Below are 21,388 nucleotides of genomic sequence, written 5' to 3' on the forward strand. Positions count from 1 at the left end.
GTCATGTCCGAGTGTCAAAGATTTTAACATACTTATTTAGTGGTCAAACCATTGGCTGGACTTTTAAAGAAGCGCTACAAATTTTTATTTCATTATTATTTTTTGCATTCTACCGGAGCTAGAATTTAAAATTTCTACTAATTTAAAGGTTAGTCGGAGTTTAGCCTCTGCACAAGTTGGAGCTACCTATATTCAAATGATGAGTATTTGTGAAGAGTAAAAATAGCTTCCTTTTGCATGTTTATTGGTAATGACTGATGAGGGCTGATGACATCCTGCATATTTCAGTTACAGAGGAATAAATGTACTGTGCTATCTCCAATTCAAAGCAGCACTGAGATGTGCACATCTATCTGACCTTGTCGACTCTTTCTCTTCTTTGTTTCTATTTTGATCGTCTAGTCAACATGAGCATGTCTGCTCCTAGCATTGGTACATACTAATGTCTAAAAGATTAAGAAAATATATAATTCTATTAAGACGATAATATCATAAATAATAAACGTGGTAAGCTGAATATATTTTTGTAGAAATAAATTAGTGCCGGACAGCTCACATATATTCGGTTTCGGTTAACCGAATGCTCACCTCTGGCCCTAACTCTATGTACGTGAGATTAGGCGGGAATTCAGCGGGGGCATGGGTGCTTAAGTATCCCTGATTATAATTTAATAATAAAACTAAAATTATATATATAAGCACATTCTAAAAAAATAATAATAATGTTTAATAATAGATTTGATATGCATGATCTTATATTTGATATCAAAAACTATCAAAGCTTGAGACTTTTTTTAATAGTAATTAAACCCAGTTTCAGAAAATGTAATGAAACATTACCAGTTTACCACTGAACGCCACATGAGTTGTCAAACTTAAAATGGCCTCAAAATCCATCTTTTAATACTCTATGTATGGTTAGTGAATACTCCACTGTCCTCTGAATAAAATATGGAGCTTGGAAATGCTACAACTCAACAACCAATGAAATCAACATTGTTTTAGCAGTATGTAGGCCAACATAAAGCCACCCCATGTGTATCCCTTTCTTTTGGAGACAAAATGTGAAATCTTAAACTTGGATTTTGATTTTCGAATAATGCACTGCAACTTGATATCAAGCCCCTTCCCTTCCTCCAATAAGCAGATCCAGATTACAGTTGTGAATCAATGAGACATGACAAATCATATCTGGATTCAAACACATGTTCTTCCACTTGGGTCAATGTTTATTCACTTGTTATGCTTTAAGATAATCAAGGGCGGCTACATTCAGTTCATTACCAATACTCTACATGCACATTATGCACTAATTTAAGATTAGATGCTTGGATATACAAGTATCTTACAGATCAGACACCAGACAAGATCTATCTGTCCACCATAGTTGAGATGTAAAGGAATGCGAATATACTAGTACAAGTAGATAATTAAAAACTAAGAGATCTAAACCATAATTAATTATTTCACTAAATCAAGAGAAAACTCATCTTAAGCCTCCACTCTCTTTCTGGTACAAGGTACAGCAATGTACAACCATATCTCGCCACATTGATGCGAATATCTAACAAGATTAAGGAAATAGATAAATTATAATGCAAGCAGCAGAGTCAGATCCTCTGGTTTAGATTTTGGCAACATATCTAATTTAGCCTTTCAGGAAGAGGCTTTAGAATAAATAAACATACAGGACTCTGTTCTGGATTAACAGGATGTGTGCAAGCTCAACTGTAGTATCTTTGATGAAGTCGGGCATCCAAACTCCTGGGTCAGAAGCACAAAAATGACCCGGAAAGTTATACATGAATTCATTAACTGTAAACATTTACATTCTAATGAACTATTATTATATCAACTTTGGTGATTTAAGTATCTACTATACAATCTCGTATCATAATTATTATTATGATTATATTTCTCTAGAAAAAAAAATATAAGTGATATGATCTTTTCATATTTGCTGGGCCCTCTTGAGCTGTTCACCACCGTAGTATAAGACCTGCCTTTACTCCGCACTTTTAAAGCCACGACCCGTAACAGCTTCTTTGAGCCTCCATATCAGAATATCACAATCGGACTGGCAGAGTTTCATTTACCAGAATTGGGGTCAGACTGAGTATCCCATAAGAAGTGACAACAAGGTAACTCATGGAGAAGACTTTGCATATAACAGGGTTGATGGGAACTGAAAAGGCCACTGCATTATAGATTTGATAGGCGTCCTGTTTAAACAAAGAGACACGTGGTTTGAAAGTATTAACAGCAGGGAGATAACATAATTTGATAAGATGATAAAAAATTTGATGTGAACATTCTAAGTTTTTTGTTTATTACAATATCAAGAATCAATAGTAAATGGGGACTGTGCATGACTGCGTGTAAACTACTAAAATTCGTTTAAAAAAGAGACCTCTATGAAGAAATTTCAAGTTGGTTAAAGCTTACAATAAAATTTTTGTTAAGAGCTGTCAGGGATATTGGTGAACGATCTTGAACTTTTTCAGTTAATACATTTTAATTTTGACATGACGTTTTAAGTTTGTATCATTGTACATAATTGTCTTCAAATTTAAGTTTATTGTCTAATAAATATATAATTTCAAGACATGTAATTTTATTTTAGAACAAAGGAGATATGTCAATAGTAATTATTCAAAAGGTAATAAAATTAAGAACATGTTGGAGTCCGCTAAGCAATGATACAACAAAAAGCATGATTTGCTCTCTATACCCATTCAGTACCATTTTAAGAAACAGTAAGGTGCCATTTTGATCATGGGATTCCAACCCTGTTAATGGAAATGGAACGAAATTCTAATACATTTTTGTCTTGAAATCTCATTCCCACTCCCATTATCCGGGTCCCTAAGATACCATGAAAAGGAGTCCACAATATGATAGAGGAAAAGTAAAAAATACGAAGAAAATATATTCCTCTTTTCATCAAGGTGAATAGCACAAGTAAATCTCATTAATTTATTACTCCAGTTCATACAAAATCATCAGATGTCCGACGAGACTATTTAACAACATATCACTTTCAGATATTGTGTTTAAGACATGTTTTGAACTTTAAATGGCCAAGCAACAACTTATTTTGTAAAAATATGCGCTGGGGTAAAGTTAATAACATGACCAATGGGAAAGTCTGATCCACAACTATCTGGGTCCCAGTAGTAGTAAAATGTGATAAAAAAATGTAGATCAAGAGGATACATACCAAAATGAATTCCAATGAGATGTGCTTGAGGATGACTGACAACCCAATTCATCTTCTGTTGCAGTTGAGTGAACCATTCTCTGAAACTTTGTTAGTAAGGTTTGATCAAACTGCACTAAAGATGGTTGTGCTCGACTAATTGCATGTTCTAGATGTTTCATTGATATACACGAGGCATCAAACGTTTCCTGAAATTACGAAGGAAATAATAACAAACAGTTAGTCATGAAAATCACTAGAATTTTTTATAAACAGAAAGACAAAATTCTAGGTGTTTTATGGGGTTGAGCTAACTTCTAAAGCGGCAAGAGCTGCTTCACGGCAGATTTGGAATATGTCAGCCCCAGAACAACCTTCAGTGCAAAGAGCCAGCTCCTTAGGGGAGACATCAATACTGCATGGCATTTTGCACAAGTGGACTCTAAATATATCCTCACGGTCCACTACATTTGGCGGTCCAACATATAGCAACCGGTCAAATCTTCCTGTCAAACACAGACTATTCAGTAAAGAGGCTTCTCAAATATGACAAGTTTAGAAGATAGATGCATATAGTGAAACCTAACTCCAAGTGTGAGTGCATGCTTGGCTTTACCTGGTCTTAGAAGGGCAGGGTCGATATTATCAGGACGATTTGTAGCTGCAATGACAGTAACATCAACTCTCTTCTGCAAGCCTAGATTTGAAAACAAGACAAACAGTTATACGAAAGCAAAAACACCTCTGCCGTCATGAGGAAAATATATTTGATCAACTCTCAGATAAACATCTCAGAAATAAATGCACATGCTTATTAGGGGGAAAATGAAGAGAAGCGTTGAGCAACAAAACCATAAACAGATCTTAAATAAAGGCATGGCTGACAACTCTTAACAGTACTTGAGAATCATTAATTATTTACCATAATAGTATAATGTAAATGATAACTACCAACCATTTCAACTTGGTCATACAAGTATAATAATTCATATTACCATCCATTTCAACAAGAAGTTGACTGATAACACGATCACCAACTGAGACACCATCACTTTCCTTTCCACGAATGCTGGCAAGGCTATCTATTTCATCAAAGAATATAATAGATGGAGCATTTGCAGTTGCCTTGGCAAATAGCGATCTTACAGCCTTTTCAGATTCACCAACCCACATGCTAAACAGTTCTGGCCCCTTTACTGCAAGGAAATTCAACCCTGCTTCAGAAGCTACTGCACGAGCCAAAAGAGTTTTGCTACAGCCTGGAGGACCAAACATCAACACGCCTTTAGGGGGAAGAATTCCTAAGCTTCTGAAAGAATCCTGGTACTTTTGAGGCCATTCCACAGCTTCCTTCAATTGCATCTTCACCTCCTTTTGGCCGCCAACGTCTTCCCAACTAATCTTAGGAATTTCAAGTATTACCTAAAAATAGATGGAACTCGTTAAGGAATGACAAAATTGGCAGGATAAAAGGAGCAGATGGAAAAAAATCATTTCTGCATCTTTCTATAAATGAGAAAAAGGAAGTCAACATCGAGATACCTCTCGCATAGCACTTGGCCCAATTTTCTTCCTTGCCCTTTCAAAGTCATCAAAAGACACCCTCAAGGTGTCTCTCTCTACTGCAGAAGTCCCACTTACATTCAGAATTTCATTATCGAGATTCTCTTGTCTCACGGGTGATTCTAGCGCGGACGAGCAGGTATAATCCAAATGATCTTGTGAAGTTGAATCATTTATATCATCTGGACCATTAAAGCCTTCGATGATATCAGGGGATGAGAAAGGTGATATGTTGCAATGTGGTTCATCATAAGATATCTGCAAGTCCGTATAACGCCTAAGACATATCAATTTTGCTTCATTGCATAGAACAGCCAGATCAGCACCCACAAAGCCGTGTGTAGCTTTAGCTAAATATTGAACTTCTGTATCTGAAAGTGAGTGTTCCTTTTCCTTAAGAAGTGCAAGCAGTATATCATAACGTTGGTCAGGAGATGGAACACCTGAGCACAATATTATAGAAAAAAAATGATCATCTTATCATTTAATTCAAGTGATGCACAACAGTGATGCTCGGCACATAAAAATCACTCATATATAATACACCCAGTTAATTGAGATTTACTAACTTCTAAAAGCATGTAGAGTAATAAAGAGTGAGCACAAGAGGAGTGGACAAGTTATTCTTATGTTCCTGAAGGACCGTTTTCTGATCAATTTAAGGTCCGAAGTCCATAATGTATAATAAGGCAAACCAATGGGTCAATCAAATTAACATATGTTCATTATGAAAGGATGTTCAAAAGTCCACTGAAAAAGTTGTGCTATATATATCTTATGAGAAGAAACAGTGGCTGATCCAGAGAGCTTTTTTCAATGGGGGTACTATATACATTTAAGTAGTCAGCATGACTAGTAGAGAAAACTGCCGGAGTTCGAAAATTTTATACTGTATTTTTGTCCTTCTCGATACATATAACTTAATTCAAAACTAATTTAATAAATTACATAGTAATATATTATGAATCAAACTGTAAGCTGCAGAATATATTCTTTTAAACTTTATAATTCACATTTTAAAAAAATACTAAAATAAACACTCAATATTTATATGAGGGTTATCCATGTAGGTCTGTTAAACAACTGTAGTCTTCTAGTTTGGGGAAACTTGAAAATGGACCAGAAATTAAGTGATTGGGCTGCTGTTTTGTGCTTTGGATTAATAACTATAGGGACACTTCTATTCGGTCACTGAGGGCACCTCACTAAACCCTCCAAAAATTTCTTCTCTACCCCAAACTAGGGCGGGGTCCATTCCCCACAAGCGTGTACTGCATCCGCCCCTGAGAAGCAAGATCTGGCACGTGCAAAGTTGCCCTCTTTTAATCTACCAAAAAATTTACTGATCACTAGAAATTTCTACATCGGACACACTATCTATATGGTATGTATGTCGTAGTAACATGGCTTATAATACAAATGCAAAGGGGTAAGTGGTAACACATAGATGCATGCTGTTATGAAACATAGGAAATCATTTCTCTCCAAGGATGACATTTTGAAAATATTTACATCTACAAGACTACAATCAGTTTTAAGACATTGCAATTTAGCTAACTTTTCCACTCATTCACAGAGCGATTTCAGGATTATATAGTTTAAGGGATTCGATTAACCAAGCCATAGATAGAAAGATAGAAGGAAGTGTACCAATATCGATTTCTATGTCAAATCTTCCGGGGCGTCTAAGTGCAGGCTCAATACTGTCGGGCCTGTTGGTTGCAGCAATAACAAGTAGACCCTCAACGCTAATTATGCCATCCATTAAATTTAGTAAAGTTGCAACCATCCTTTGAGAAAGTTCCTCACTGCCTTCCTTGCGTGCAGGAGCGATGGCATCCAATTCATCAATGAAGACCTATAGAGGGAAACTCGTCTTTATCGGCAACAAAAAATCAAAATTATGCAAATTTGACATTATAAAATTTAATGATGTATAATTTATAACTTTTGTTAGTTTGGTACTTCTGAAACAATAAACATGATTAGATGTCTAAGTTATATAATAAATATACTCTAAACATATTTAAAATTCAATATTGACTACTCTACATGGCATACTGGCACCCCTTAAAATGCTGTGGTGCAGTAACAACAATGCTACAAACATGTAACTGAAAACTGCATTACTTTATCCACAGTGCACTTTTCACTTCTTCCCACATAGCACCAAGTGTTTAATAATTATTCTATACAAAGTAGATGACAAAGTAATATCAATTCTTGTATTTGGGCATAAATTTCATGTATATCAGAGAATATCTGATCTGACTAGCAACCACTAGACCCATCGAAGCATCATACGGAATATTCAGCGCTGTTCCTTTTTCTTTTCTTGTGAAAACTTTGAATGTTGCTTTGATAAATAAAGAAACTACATGAGAAAGTAAAGAGATCTAACCACTGCAGGTGCAGCGCGGCTGGCTGAATCAAAAACCTCACTCAGTGCTTGCTCACTTTCTCCGTAGTACTGGCTTACAATTTCAGGTCCTTTCACATGAAAGAGGTTGACTCCAGTATCATTGACACACAATTTTGCCAAAGAAGACTTTCCCGTTCCAGGCGGACCGTAAAGCAGCACTCCTTTTATTGGGCGTAATCCCAGACTAAACAAATAGAAACAATTTAAATAATTTCTAAATTAAGGGTGGAAATAAATTAACATATCTTTCTAAATATTTTGTAGACAGAAATGGGATTGATGTCACCTGCAGGTAATTACCTGACGTTAGAATAGTTTGCAGTATTAAACAAAAGGGTCTAATTTTGAATGCAGAGTTGAAGCTGCATATACAATCATGCCCATCTGTTTTTGTACTGCAAGAAGTTCTAATATCAGGTAATTCGCTGAGGGTGACCAAAAGCCTGGTCAGCTCTGCATTGTATTGTAAAAATACTAACTATAGGTTTATAAGAGAAATGTAATTAGCTACAGTTGAAGCTATAATATGCGATCCAAGACACTGTGAAATGTTATTGGCTGGACTCCAACACAATTACTAGGAAAAACTTCTTGCATAAACATTTGAATTCCTTTCTGTGACAACTTCCTACATACATCTTATTGACTAATACAACCTCGAGGCACTAAAAATAACCCTTTCAAGATTGCCAAAATGCAGGATACCCTTGAGAATGTTGAGTCAACATATCAAGGAACACACATTAGGCAACAGAAATGATAAAACATACCTTGAAAACTTGCCATTCGATGTTGATGAAATTATTATATCCTTCAGTTCTGCATATTGTTTTGAGATGCCACCCAATTTCGGAATTTCAGAAGTTGCATGAGATCTGACTTCTTTGTAATTGAGTTCCTGACGTAGTAAACCTTTATTTTTAGCAGGCGGAAACAAATACACTTTCGTAATGTGGTCCACCAGAAAAGCTTCATCCACATGGTCCACCAGATCAAAATCTTCAAAAGATATATCGGAATGACTGCCATCAGTGACATTCAAGATATGATGATTTGCAGACAATTTATCAGCACCCAGAACTTGAAAAGTGCAAATCTTTGAAAGTATTGGGATGACAACAATATTTCCACAGAGTAGCCTACGAGAAGACAGCCATGAAGTAGCACAGGTCTGCAGAAGATTCTTTGCGCTTTCATTTTCCAACACTTCTTGGATATCAAATGAAGGAATAGTAGTTCCATTATTATTGGATTTACTTGATACTGATTCATCTTCTCTAGTTGTACTAGCTCTTGGTGTGCTAACATGACTAATACTAGGAGAGCTAAATTTTGACTGAGAAAATGGGGTCTTGGGAGATGAAACCGCTCCATTTTCAGCTGGAACATTGGTTGTTTCAGCAGAAAAGGCATCTTTATTAAATTTATTTGAGTTCGTTGTAGATTCGCTGTTCAAAAAAACAAGCTCAAGATATAATTCCTTGCAGGTTGACACTGAGAGGTAATTAGTGCTTTGTAACTTGCCATTCCCATTTGCAAACCTAGTTGTAGGCTGCAGACAAACCGGATGAACAAACAAGATACTACCTGAGGGAGGGGAACCCATTGTTCGTGAAAGGCTCTGAGATAATCGCACTCCATTCTTTAAAATCTACAAAGCAGCTATCCCAAAATAAGCAAAATAATAATAATAATAAATGAAATATTACGCCCTATGGTATCATAAGATATAATGGGCACATCACTCCTTTTGGCACCACAATCTGATGCTAAAAAAATCAGAATCTGTTTGTAGATATTTCCTGCCTTCTTATGTTTCAGGCAAAGGTGATAATATTACAGAAAAGAAATATTAAAAATATATGCATCTCAAACGAACCTTCCTCGAAGGAAAAACCGCTGCCAGAGCAAAGTAGTTACCCACTTCACCAACCATTTGAAGCTCTGAGGCAAACTCATATTGTTTTTCACATACATCAGCTAATGATCTGACAGGAGAGTTAATAACAAACTTATTTGTTGAAGAAGCGAGAGAAACCTGGAAATGATTAGTGCATTAGTTAAATCTCGAAGGTATTTAAAGCTAGAATATAGCAGATGATATGCCCATGGTAACTTGCATGTTTCAACATTCAGAATTGTATTTCACATTTGCTTAATATTGGAGAAGAAAGTGAAGTGAAGAGATAAATAATGCAATATCCTTGAGCTGGTTAGAAAAAATCAGAAGAGAGGATGAACATATAGATGTCCCCATTGCTTACAGGTTAGAGTACTCAGTAGTATTTTTTTCCCGCAATACTGGTTTGTCCTATTCTATCTGTGGATACATTAGATTGACATGTGCCCTTCAAAAGGTTTCATTTTGCTTAATAATTGAGGAATCTGCATTTGCAGAAAGCTGTCTATAATTCAGCAAACTTGGGTTTTGCGAGCGCGGGGTGGGGGGTTCAGAGGGACCCGTTTATCAATTACAAATGTCTACTTCCTCCACTCTTCTGAATAAAATAAACCAACTAACCAAGTATCCCGACATACAATGTACATGTAATGTAATCTTGTAACCTGAAGCATTAACTTTAAAGGTATCTTGATATTTATTTTTTTTAATTGAGTAATTCTGATATAAAGTGTTCCAAAGAACTTCCCAGGGGATCCATATTACGTGCAACTTGCAAGTCTGTCTGCAAAATACCAAAGTTCAAGTTATAATATAAATTCCTCTAAATTTAGAACTACATAAGTTAACATTAACTGAAATTAATTTCACATTAAAATCTGACCATATCATCAACTAAAAACACAAGTGAAATCATATTGGGACGAAATTAGCTAACATCAAGCTACACAAATGCAGTAACACTACCTACATTCCACACGAATAATATCGAATTGGGATTAGAGAAACTAAATACACTTACAGAGACTGTGGCACCAGGCGATAACGAATGCGCGAGCATCGAAGGTTCCGAAAGCCAAATCTTACAAGTCCCTCTAAAAGACTCTGTATCAGCATCTTCCGTAATTTGAGCAACAAGGGCATTTTTACCAATCAAAGATGGGAACTTTCTGGAAGCTTCTTCGAGAATTGATTGTACATCAGCTTCACTAGTTTGTTGTGGTGGAGCTGAATTAGGGTTCCATGGAGATGTAACACTGCTACAGTCTGATGAATTTGAGAATTTCGAGGCTGATTTTGAACCCTTTTTGTTCTTGGAAGGCATTGTAATTACAATATAATTGTATATTATTAGGTTAATTTGGGATTTACTGCTTCTCAGTTGTTGAATTGGTAGCAGGGGATTAATAAGTTAAACCCTAGGGTTTAGGGTTTATCGTGCCTCGTTCTTTAGCTGTTTCATGTTTGATACTGTTTCTAAACTGTTTCGGGTCGGGTCGCTACATGATTTTCGAATTTGAAGCCGTTTCCTGATCCAATTTCCTTTATTGAAATTTTATTATTTTATTTTCTACTTCCATTTTGATCAGAAGAGAAGAGATTTCTTATAAATAATCGATAAATATTAAAATAATATGAAAATATTGATTGCTGAGGTGAATTGAAAATTTAGGAATTAACAACAAAAAGGGTTTGCGAGTTATATATCAAGCACAACATTTTCTAATATTTAAATTTTTACTATGTAGATATGTGTGAAATTGAATTAAATTAATGTGATTTTATATTAGTGCTGCATAGATCAATCAATCAACCATCGATATACTTATATAAGGGAGAAGCGAGAGGCGTGTATGTGGCGTCTCTCACATCGCTCCGTTCGATTTTTCTAATTTTTTGGAATTTTTAGATGAAAGATATCAAAAATTAGAACTACCTTTTTTAGTTTTGGGTATATTAAAAGCAAGTTTCAGAATCTGATTTTGTTTCAGATTATTTATGAAATATAGTAGCTTGAAAATTTTAATCTGATTTTGTTTCAGATTATTTAATTATGGGAAAGAGTAAAACACAAGTCTCTCTGCACTTATAAATACCCCTATAAATTGTAGGATTTTGGATAATTATGGGAAAGAGTAGCACACAAATCTCTCTGCACCTATAAATACCCTTATAGATTGTAGATTTTGGATTATCTAAACACAACCCCCTCTCTCAATACCAAAAATTAGAACAACTTTTTTTAGTTTTGGGTATATTAAAAGCAAGTTTAAGAATCTTATTTTGTTTCAGATTATTTACAAAATATAGTAGCTTGAAAATTTTAATCTGATTTTGTTTCATATTATTTAATTATGGGAAAGAGTAGGACACAAGTCTCTCTGCACCTATAAATACCCCTATAGATTGTAGGATTTTGGATAATTATGGGAAAGAGTAGCACACAAGTATCTCTGCACCTATAAATACCCCTATAGATTGTAGGATTTTGGATCATTTAAACACAACCTCCTCTCTCTCAATACCACAACCGTACCTCTCTCTGGTGATAGTTCTCTTGCTCGATTTCTAACTCGGTGGTGCCGTTCTTCTGCAACGATAAGTGAAGGCTGTTTATACAATATTAAAAAAATAAAGGTTGTTGCGAGCAAAGGTAGTTATAGACCGTTATGTGGGAGTCGATAAATCCAAACACGGGAAAAGAATATAATCTTGACATGATATTGATGAAGGAGTTGACAAATCGAAACACGGGAAAACAATATAGTCTTGACATGATATTGATAAAGAATATCAATAAATTAACTATTAGCTAGTGATGTATGTTTGTTGGTTATTCTTTTATAATATTTGTTTTGTTAATTGGACATGTTTGTTGTTTTTGATTTTTATATGATTTACTTTGTATACGGGAAAAAATTATTCATGCATTATCTGTTTGCTTGGTTCAAGCAACTTTTAAGTGAAGGCTGTTTATACAATATTAAATAAAGGTTGTTACAAGAAAGGGTAGTTATAGACCACAATCTCACGAATTTAATTTAGATGTTTTTGTGCACAATCAATTTAAAAAAATTGGAGGAAGGTGACGATATAAGAACATGATTACTTTAAAAAAAAACACAAATAAAATTAAGATTCGTCGTACTTTAAATTGTTAATTACGTGTATAAATTTATTTTCATTTTTTCACCATGAATTATAGTTCATTTTGCAATTTTATATATTATTATTGATATTACATCAACATTTTGATAATATAAAATTTATTTTATCCTATAAATATTAATTTTGAATCATTAATATACTTTTTATAGACAGTCACAAAATTATTTTATTCTAAAATATTAATATTAAATCATTAATATAATTTTTATAAGCCGCCGCAACGCGCGGCTTCTCAACTAGTTTTATATATTATTGTGGTTGAGAAGGATATAAATAGATGTCAGGGTAGAATTTAGGAATAGAGATGGGTACGAATATTAATTTAAGTGATTAATATAATTTTGATGATTAATTATAAAATCAAAGAAAAAACATGTTTTCCCAAGGTAACATTAATAATTAATAATAATAAATAACACAGGAAAGAGACGTAAAATAATGTGAAATGCAAAAGATTCGAGTAGTGTTGTAGACGCTTAGATTGTGGTGGGAGCCAATGAAGAAGCGTCATGAGAGAGCCCTTTCAAATTTGCCGCACATGATCGGACGGCCACAAATCCACAGATCAAAAATATGGCCGTTGAGAGGAAGCCCTCTCTGATAAATTAAATACCGGCATTTGTCTTCTGCTTCAGCCTTTGAATTCTCACTGTTTACTTTCTTTCATTTGTGCGAGACGACAAAAAAATAAACTAATCACAGGCTCAATAGATTATATATTATATCAAATTTTGGGTATTTAATGGCTTCGAGACCTGTTCTTCAACAAAACATAGGTGTGTTAGTCTTGTTTCTCTCTTTTGTTTCATCCACGATCTTGATCCTGTTTGCGTTGTGCAAAAATGTAATGATTTTGTGCTGTTTTTTTTGTTTCGTTTATGCTTTACTCTAATATATGATTGTGATTGTGTTGCATGATTGATTATGATCCTTGTTTTTGTTTGACTGATTCTTGATTCATACAGATTTTTTTTTTAATTTTTGTGTTAGGTTCTTTTTATATGATCCCACTTTTCCTTTAATCGATTGATTCTTGATTCTTAAACCCTCTCCCCCCACCCCCTATCTCTCAGTGCAATGGCTGGATACGAAAATGGGGCTTGTTTGCTTTTACTTGATGTAATCTCTAAACTTGGGTTCTGCATCTCGTGTCTAATCTACGTAAATATTATCAAATCTTGGTTATAAACAATTCGGTTCTGTGGATTATTTAAAGATTATATCATTTTAATTCTTTGATACTTTTGTGTGTTAGAGGTAGTTTTTTGTTTTGGGGTTTTTAATCTGTTGCTGATTTGCAATTTGTTGCAGCAGCGGCAGACGGAGGAGAAGAAGCAGTAAAGCAGAAAAACATGGCAGCTGGTGAAGGGAGGAATCGACGTGCGCTTGGTGATATTGGGAATCTTGTTACTGTCCATGGAATCGAGGGAAAGCAGCAGCAAATCCCTCGAGTCATTCGCCCCGTTACAAGGTAAGGGAGACAGAAACAGTAAGACACACACAAACTCACCTACACAGTTCATGATTTTTATTATTTTCGGATGATATTTGTTGAATATTTGGTTTAATTCTGTGTGAGGAGTTTCTGTGCGCAATTGCTTGCTAATGCACAAGCAGCTGCTGAGAACAAGGTACATTTTAATAAGTACAACCCCTTCTTGTTAATTTATTTATATGTTAAAATTTGTGTTCACTATCTTGTTTAATTTTCAGAAACAAAGGGCTGTAATTGGGGACGGGGTTGTGGCACATAAGGCTGTTCATCAAAAGAAAGTCACTGTTATGCCAAAGGCTGAAGATATAATCGTAATTAGTCCAGACACCGAAGAGGTGAAGAAAGTTGACAGACACTTGAACAAGAAGAAGGCCATTGAAGGGTCTTCAAAAAAGAAAAGCCAGACATTTACATCAACTCTCACAGCAAGGAGCAAGGTGCATATATTTAGTTAACCAATTTCTTTTTATAATCAGCAATATTTCTTTTTTAGTGCTAGTGGTTTCTTATTGAATACCTATTTTGTAGGCTGCTGCTTTTGGAATAACTAGAATACCCAAGGAGCAGATTGTGGATATTGATGCTGCAGATGCCAACAATGAGCTGGCAGCAGTTGAATATGTTGAGGATATGTACAAGTTCTATAAGCTTGTTGAGGTGCATTACTATGTTGACACATAAATATAAGAAATTTCCTTGATATAACGTATTGCCAACACCTGACTCAGACTCTTGTCTGGTGCAGCATGAGAGCCGGGTTTTCGACTACATAGATTTCCAGCCCGAGATCAATGAGAAAATGAGAGCCATACTTGTAGACTGGTTGATTGAAGTTCACAACAAATTTGAGCTGATGCCAGAGACCCTTTATCTTACAATCAACATAGTGGATCGCTACCTGGCAACCAAGTCAGTGGCAAGGAAGGAACTGCAGTTGGTAGGCATTAGTTCAATGCTTTTAGCCTCTAAATATGAGGAGATCTGGGCACCTGAAGTGAATGATTTCACTAAAATCTCAGACAATGCTTACACTAATCAACAAGTGCTTGTTATGGAGAAGAAAATCCTCAGCAGGCTTGAATGGAATTTGACTGTCCCTACTCCTTACGTATTCCTCGTTCGCTTCATCAAGGCCTCTATTCCAAATGAACCTGCTGTGAGTATTCTAAGCAAAACTTCTGCAACTTTATCTAATAGAAACTCCTTGTATGATAACAAAGTATTGAAATGTTTATGTGTATAGGTGGAGAATATGGCCTATTTCTTGGCTGAGCTAGGCTTGATGAATTATGCAACGGTTATGTACTGTCCATCAATGCTTGCAGCTTCTGCAGTTTACGGGGCACGTTGCACTCTGGACACGGCTCCTTTCTGGAATGAGACACTCAAACTGCATACTGGTTTTTCAGAGCAACAACTAATGTATGTCAATCATAGCCATTTCATTTTTTGGGTTACTCTGGATTTCGTTACTGCGTAGTACTTAACGATACATTTGGTTGAAACAGGGACTGTGCTAGAGCGCTTGTTAGGTTCCACTCATGTGCAGCAGAAAACAAACTGAGAGTGATTTACAGGAAATACTCTCTTGCTGAGCGAGGAGCTGTTGCCTTGCTCCCACCGGCAAAAGCTCTCCTGAATGTTGCTGCTTCGCCACACTCGTGAGTCACAAAAACCAGATGAAAATTATCCTACTTAAGTAATTTTCAGATTGAGTGTTGTTTAGACATGATGAAAAACAATATTTTCACCAGGATTTAGTTTCACAACATATGAATATATATATATCAGTGTGTTTATTATGCTAATCTCTGCTTCTCTTTTTCGTATGCTTCCACAATCTTTATGACAATGAAATTAACCAAGACTGAAAACACACAAGAACATATATATGTTCCATGGTTAGAAATTACATGAGATGCCAACTACAAAAAACAAAAACAAACTAGTGTGCCAAGATTGAAGGGGCTAAAGGCCTACACCAACAAAGGGGGTGGTGGGGGGCAATACAAGATGAGGAGGGGGTATTCTCGAAGGAGCAGCAAAGGGGAGATTGCTGAGGATGAGCAAACGGAGGCGCCGCGGAAACCGATGTTGATTCACCATGTGTTCCACCACTCTGGACACCACTTCTGTGTACTCCTCCAGAAACTCGGCTACTACAGCAACCAGAATCATTCTCTCTCAGTATATGTTTGTGTAGATAGATGTATAGATCACAAGTGCTTCACTGGTTTAGGCAAGATTGGTATATAAACACACGAAGGCGGAATGGGAATAAATAGAGGGATACTGTGGACGGAGTCATGTGTGTATGGGGAAGTACGTATGTTTAGTAATTAGCCAAAACCAGAGGTAGCGTAGCCCACTGCTTTGATTTCCACAGCTTTGGTGATGCTTACGGATGAGCAGTTCACTATTTCTTCATGGTTTTTGTTTGGTTTTGCTGACTATTTCTGTCACCCCTTGTTTTGTTGCATAATTCAGCACCAAACTTGTGGGCCCTGCACCCTCAACTTTGAGAATCTGATTCCTTAAAGTAACTCATGGTCCCACCAGCTTCATTCTTATCCGTTTCCAACCGCCAGCTGCCAACGCTGTTTGACTGTAGCTACTCTCTATTGGATTACAGTTTTTCATTATCACGATTTATTGTAAATCTATTTTTTCTTTTATAAATTAGAGTATTTTAATCAGATTGGAATATATTTAATAAATTATTTAAAAAAATATTTATAAATTTTTCAATAAATTAGGATCTTTAAAATAGTTAAATTATTTAAAATGGAATAGACATGTTTACATACGCGCATGAATAATGTAATTAATACATAAATATTATATATTTAATTATATGATTATCATAATATAAGTTAAAGTATTGAGGGGGTGTTTGGCCGGGGCTTAAAACCCGGCTTCTGAGTTTATAAATTAAAATCACTTGTTTGTGTAAAAAGTCAAAAAGCACTTATAAGAAGTTAGGATTATTAACTTCTACTTATTTTCCAAACACTTTAATCACTTATAAGTGCAATGACTGATATAGATCTCTTAAGCAAAGCTAAATAAACAAATTATCTTTTATAGAATAGTTAGGGACCGTTTGGATAAATTTAAAAAAAATGTTTTTTGTTTAAACCAAAGAAGTAGACTAGAAGTGAAAAGTTAATTGAAACTCATAAGTGATTAAAATGTTTGGTAAAGAAGTAGAAGTCCGAAAACAAAAGTTAGCCTTCTCAGCTTCTTATAAATGCTTACGTCTGCGCCAACGAATCAATAAAAGTGGAAACCGACTTCTTGTCAAAAGAAGCCAGAAGTGACAATAACCAAACACGCACTTACTATAGACTAGAAATTAGAAATGGAAATAAGTCGATTGACCTACCGATTCAAAATATATCAGGATTTTTTTGAAAAAGTCGGACTCTATGTTTCTCAAGCGCAAATAAAAAAAATGTAATTTCTTTTTTGTACAATATAAAATGAATTTAACAAAATTTTCATGATAAGATTTTTTAATAAAATTAAACATAACATCAGTAAAACATATTTTAAAAAGTAATCGCTTTTTATATAAAACAGATATTTTCAGAGAAATGAAGAGAGGGAAGAAGTATATGTCGAGCTCAGTGGTATACTGTCATTGTATAGTTTGGAAGTATTTCTGGAGCTAGTAAATAAAACCATACACGTGTACATAGGTGGGAAGTAGGAGGCATGTCATGTGGTCACATGTGATCTCCATCTAACTTGCAGCTGACAAGACTCACATAATCGGGAGAGATACTACAATTATCTTTCATATTATAATGAAGTAGATTGGTCGCAAACTAATAATAACACAGGTGTCAAACCAACATTAGCAATCGCTTGAATCTAGCCATTTCGATTAATCCGTATATTTCAAAATTTAAAACCCAAATATCAACCTAACTGTTAATCACCACCGTTCATCCTCATCATCAACCTCTATCAATCCAACAATTATTAATTAAAAGATATCAGCCGGTAGATCTCCCGTTAATATCTCTCACCTTTTAAATATAAAACGCCTTTCTCAGGGTTGCCACTGTCTTCTCACTCTCACTCTACTCACTTCATTTCTGATCATTTCTCTCTCAATCAACTCATCAGGTACCTCTCTCTTTTCACATTTGTATTTATATGTCTATGTATATGTCGATGTCGATACATTAATCACATTCACTTTTGATCTCGGTCGTTCGTGTAATCGCATTGTTTTCTCTAATTTATGCGTTTTTAGAAGTTTTTTGATGATTTAGTTGAATTTTTGCGCTGATTGAGGATGAATTGCACTGCGTTCTGAAAATTATGTGATACAATTATGATTTTTAGTTATCGATGTATCGAAGAATCTATCTGAATGACAGATCTGTATGCGATACTGTTGTATTTTGAATTTAGGCTGTTTGCAGTGCAGAGTTGTAATGATGATTGTGTAGTAGGCTTCGAAAGTTTGTGATCCGTGTTCGTGTTGTAATTATGTGTCCCATTGCTAGATCTGCAGGTTAAATTTAATAAATTAAGTTTATGATTTGGCTAGATCTGTTCATCTTTTAGATTTTGCGTGTAGATGTGAAAATTGTGATGATTCATTGCTCAGAATGATCAGTTTTGAATTTAGTTGAATTAAGTGTATGTTCAACATCGCGTTTAGGTATTTGAGTTGATTTTCACGAAAGTTTATCTGTTTTTAGGGAAGCTAGATCTGCATTATTTAATCGCCGCTTGTGTTTTTTGTGACTTGATTATGCATTTCAGGCAATCTAGAAAAGCAAAACCTACATTGTATAAACATTTGGCTAATCAACCTCCAAAATATTAATATTGCTTCTCAAAATCGTCGATATGACATATAAGCTTAAGTTCCATGCATATACGAAGAGCGAAAGACTATTGTTCCTTACACTTGATAAATATGTTTTCAATTTCCATCACTATTTCTGTTGATTTTTGTCTACTTTTTCCCTATAAAATATTGTTGAATTTGAGATTTGGATGAACTATGTATGTATTACTTTGTATAATATTTGTATTTCCCCCCTATTTATAGGAAATATGAGGGAAATCCTACATGTTCAGGGTGGTCAGTGTGGCAACCAGATTGGATCAAAGTTCTGGGAAGTTGTGTGTGATGAACATGGAATCGATCCAACTGGAAAGTATGTTGGAAAGTCGGATTTGCAGTTGGAACGCGTTAATGTTTACTACAATGAAGCTTCTTGCGGAAGGTTTGTCCCACGTGCCGTTCTCATGGATCTGGAGCCTGGCACCATGGATAGTGTTAGAACTGGTCCCTATGGGCAGATCTTCCGCCCTGACAACTTTGTATTTGGCCAATCTGGTGCTGGTAATAATTGGGCAAAAGGACATTATACCGAGGGTGCAGAACTTATTGATTCAGTTCTAGATGTTGTGAGAAAGGAAGCTGAGAACTGTGACTGCCTGCAAGGTAATTGCTTGGTCTAACAATTCAACGAGTTTTGTTTATAGTCTCTAGGTAGAGTATTCTATGACAATCAATATCTCTAGTTTTATGAAATCGTGGTGTAAATATTAACATATGTTATTTAATGAATATTTGGATGTATCGTATAAGAAACTGAGTGAGTGCAGTATGTAGATGTAAAATAAACTTGTATGTTTGTTACAATGTGGTTATGGAGAATATTTTATGCAAGTCATCTTCTAATTCCAAAATTTGTTAGTCCAACATAATCAAGGCAATGTGGTTATGGAAAATAGTTTGATTGTTACTATTTGGTTATGGAGAATATTTTATGCAAGTTATCTTCTAAAGCAGATATGGTTTTCCAAGTTTTTTAGTCTGACATTATCAATACAATAGTTGTTGAGCTTTACTGCCTATTTACTTTTTTATTCCATTCTTTTTTTTTTTTTTTTTTTGAATTGTATGGGCTTTTTTGATATGTTTGATGCTTTTCATTGCTTGTGACATATTATATCTCCTCTTTGTTTTTCGTAGGATTTCAAGTCTGCCATTCTCTTGGCGGGGGGACTGGTTCTGGGATGGGTACCTTGTTGATTTCAAAAATAAGAGAAGAATACCCTGACAGGATGATGCTTACGTTTTCTGTGTTTCCATCACCAAAGGTCTCGGATACCGTGGTAGAACCTTACAATGCCACCCTTTCTGTTCATCAGTTGGTAGAGAATGCAGATGAATGCATGGTGTTGGATAACGAAGCCCTGTATGATATCTGTTTCAGGACTCTAAAGCTTACAACTCCAAGCTGTAAGTACAATACCTTGTTGACTCGTAGTAGTTGCTTTCCTTAAAAAAAAATTTAATTAATAGTTTTGGAGTTACTTTTATTGTGTGGTCAGAGCAAGAATTTCCTGTCACATAACTAGTTAACTACATACATTCAAAAACTTTAAGTGGGCTTTAGAATGGTGGTGCAAATTTTATTTTGTCCGCATTTGCATGTTTACATTGCTTCTTCTGCCATAACAGTTGGTGATCTTAACCACTTGATTTCTGCAACAATGAGTGGAGTTACCTGCTGCCTTCGGTTCCCTGGTCAACTGAATTCTGACCTCCGCAAGCTGGCTGTAAACTTGATTCCGTTCCCTCGTCTACATTTTTTCATGGTTGGGTTTGCTCCTCTGACTTCACGTGGTTCTCAGCAGTATCGTACCCTTACAGTTCCTGAGCTGACCCAGCAAATGTGGGATTCAAAGAATATGATGTGTGCTGCTGACCCACGACATGGCCGTTATCTCACTGCTTCAGCCATGTTTAGGGGTAAAATGAGTACCAAGGAAGTAGATGAGCAGATGATCAATGTTCAAAATAAGAACTCCTCTTACTTTGTGGAATGGATTCCCAATAATGTGAAATCAAGTGTCTGTGACATTCCCCCGAGGGGCCTTTCAATGGCGTCGACTTTCATTGGGAACTCGACCTCTATTCAGGAGATGTTCAGAAGAGTGAGTGAGCAATTTACTGCTATGTTTAGGAGGAAGGCTTTCTTGCACTGGTACACTGGTGAAGGTATGGATGAAATGGAATTCACTGAAGCAGAAAGTAACATGAATGACTTGGTCTCAGAATACCAGCAATATCAGGATGCAACTGCTGATGAGGAAGATGAGTATGAGTACGAGGAAGAAGAAGAAGGCGCGGACCAAATGGCATAATCCTATGCTTGAACTTGGTCTATCACATATGCTTATATCGTCTTTGAATTGGTTGAGAGTCCGTCTTAGGAAGGGACAAACCTGATGTAGACTAAAAATTTGAGTACTTGCTATATATTGTTCTGCTCTCCATGTCAACTGGGTAATAATGGTAGATATCTCAAGGGGACAGAGTTTAGTGATGTTGTTTTGATATCCAATTCTAGTTCGGTTATTGGACCTATTTCTGATGTGCTATGATTTCATGACTGCAAACATTATATTTGTTGGTAAATTTGTGCGTGCTATGAGTTTCTTGCTAGTGCTCCCGGCTCTCGATCGCGTTTAGTGGTACTGTCCATGCGTCTTATTTTTAGAAATGAAAACAAGTACCTTATTTTTAGAAATGAAAACAAGTACTTCTTTAATACTCCCTCCGTCCGACCATACATGTATCTTTTGAAAAATTTATGCATA

At 35.5% G+C, this 21,388-nt stretch overlaps 4 protein-coding genes across 8 annotated transcripts; 2 read left to right on the plus strand and 2 right to left on the minus strand.

Annotated features, from left to right (window-relative positions):
- Positions 1-1,717: 1,717 nt before the first annotated feature.
- Positions 1,718-10,571, minus strand: LOC108192795 (calmodulin-interacting protein 111). Its single transcript, XM_017359283.2, has 11 exons — positions 10,106-10,571; positions 9,064-9,222; positions 7,955-8,835; positions 7,164-7,368; positions 6,413-6,620; positions 4,742-5,205; positions 4,195-4,621; positions 3,816-3,896; positions 3,515-3,705; positions 3,221-3,408; positions 1,718-2,222 (listed from the first exon to the last, which is right to left on the minus strand). The coding sequence occupies exons 1-11, from the start codon at positions 10,406-10,408 to the stop codon at positions 2,147-2,149; spliced, it is 3,183 nt and encodes a 1,060-aa protein (XP_017214772.1). The 5' UTR covers positions 10,409-10,571; the 3' UTR covers positions 1,718-2,146.
- A 2,193-nt stretch (positions 10,572-12,764) lies between these two features.
- LOC108224553 (G2/mitotic-specific cyclin S13-7) lies at positions 12,765-15,555 on the plus strand. Of its 4 annotated transcripts, none has more exons than XM_017399212.2 (8): positions 12,765-13,028; positions 13,567-13,723; positions 13,835-13,883; positions 13,966-14,184; positions 14,276-14,404; positions 14,493-14,903; positions 14,991-15,169; positions 15,256-15,555. In XM_017399212.2, the coding sequence occupies exons 1-8, from the start codon at positions 12,995-12,997 to the stop codon at positions 15,410-15,412; spliced, it is 1,335 nt and encodes a 444-aa protein (XP_017254701.1). In that variant the 5' UTR covers positions 12,765-12,994; the 3' UTR covers positions 15,413-15,555. The 4 variants fall into 4 exon arrangements, with proteins under 4 accessions (XP_017254701.1, XP_017254700.1, XP_063936366.1 ...); XM_017399211.2 differs by having other exon boundaries at positions 12,766-13,028; positions 13,564-13,723; XM_064080296.1 differs by having other exon boundaries at positions 12,961-13,096; positions 13,564-13,723.
- Positions 15,556-15,615: 60 nt separating this feature from the next.
- Positions 15,616-15,925, minus strand: LOC108224554 (uncharacterized). Its single transcript, XM_017399213.2, has one exon. The coding sequence runs from the start codon at positions 15,923-15,925 to the stop codon at positions 15,716-15,718; it is 210 nt and encodes a 69-aa protein (XP_017254702.1). The 3' UTR covers positions 15,616-15,715.
- Positions 15,926-17,593: 1,668 nt separating this feature from the next.
- LOC108227743 (tubulin beta-1 chain) lies at positions 17,594-21,233 on the plus strand. Of its 2 annotated transcripts, none has more exons than XM_017403052.2 (4): positions 17,594-17,881; positions 18,822-19,220; positions 19,755-20,024; positions 20,247-21,233. In XM_017403052.2, exons 2-4 carry the CDS (start codon positions 18,827-18,829, stop codon positions 20,930-20,932), a joined length of 1,350 nt encoding a protein of 449 aa, XP_017258541.1. In that variant the 5' UTR covers positions 17,594-17,881; positions 18,822-18,826; the 3' UTR covers positions 20,933-21,233. The 2 variants fall into 2 exon arrangements, with proteins under 2 accessions (XP_017258541.1, XP_017258543.1); XM_017403054.2 differs by lacking the exon at positions 17,594-17,881 and adding an exon at positions 17,923-17,974.
- The last annotated feature ends 155 nt before the right edge of the window (positions 21,234-21,388 follow it).

The sequence above is a fragment of the Daucus carota genome, chromosome 6 (genome assembly GCF_001625215.2).
Source record: "Daucus carota subsp. sativus chromosome 6, DH1 v3.0, whole genome shotgun sequence".
Taxonomy (NCBI): Eukaryota; Viridiplantae; Streptophyta; class Magnoliopsida; order Apiales; family Apiaceae; genus Daucus; species Daucus carota.

Excerpts from the sequence above, each read along its gene's own strand:
- LOC108227743 (XM_017403052.2), top strand. The coding sequence starts at position 18,827 with ATGAGGGAAATCCTACATGTTCAGGGTGGTCAGTGTGGCAACCAGATT. Across the intron at positions 19,221-19,754 it reads GAACTGTGACTGCCTGCAAG|GATTTCAAGTCTGCCATTCT; the intron begins GTAATTGCTTGG and ends TGTTTTTCGTAG. Across the intron at positions 20,025-20,246 it reads AAAGCTTACAACTCCAAGCT|TTGGTGATCTTAACCACTTG; the intron begins GTAAGTACAATA and ends CTGCCATAACAG.
- LOC108224553 (XM_017399211.2), top strand. The coding sequence starts at position 12,995 with ATGGCTTCGAGACCTGTTCTTCAACAAAACATAG. Across the intron at positions 13,029-13,563 it reads TGTTCTTCAACAAAACATAG|CAGCGGCAGACGGAGGAGAA; the intron begins GTGTGTTAGTCT and ends AATTTGTTGCAG. Across the intron at positions 14,405-14,492 it reads AGTTCTATAAGCTTGTTGAG|CATGAGAGCCGGGTTTTCGA; the intron begins GTGCATTACTAT and ends TGTCTGGTGCAG.
- LOC108192795 (XM_017359283.2), bottom strand. The coding sequence starts at position 10,408 with ATGCCTTCCAAGAACAAAAAGGGTTCAAAATCAGCCTCGAAATTCTCA. Across the intron at positions 3,897-4,194 it reads ACTTCTTGTTGAAATGGATG|GCTTGCAGAAGAGAGTTGAT; the intron begins GTAATATGAATT and ends TTTCAAATCTAG. Across the intron at positions 3,409-3,514 it reads CAGCTCTTGCCGCTTTAGAA|GAAACGTTTGATGCCTCGTG; the intron begins GTTAGCTCAACC and ends TCGTAATTTCAG.
- LOC108224554 (XM_017399213.2), bottom strand. The coding sequence starts at position 15,925 with ATGATTCTGGTTGCTGTAGTAGCCGAGTTTCTGGAGGAGTACACAGAA.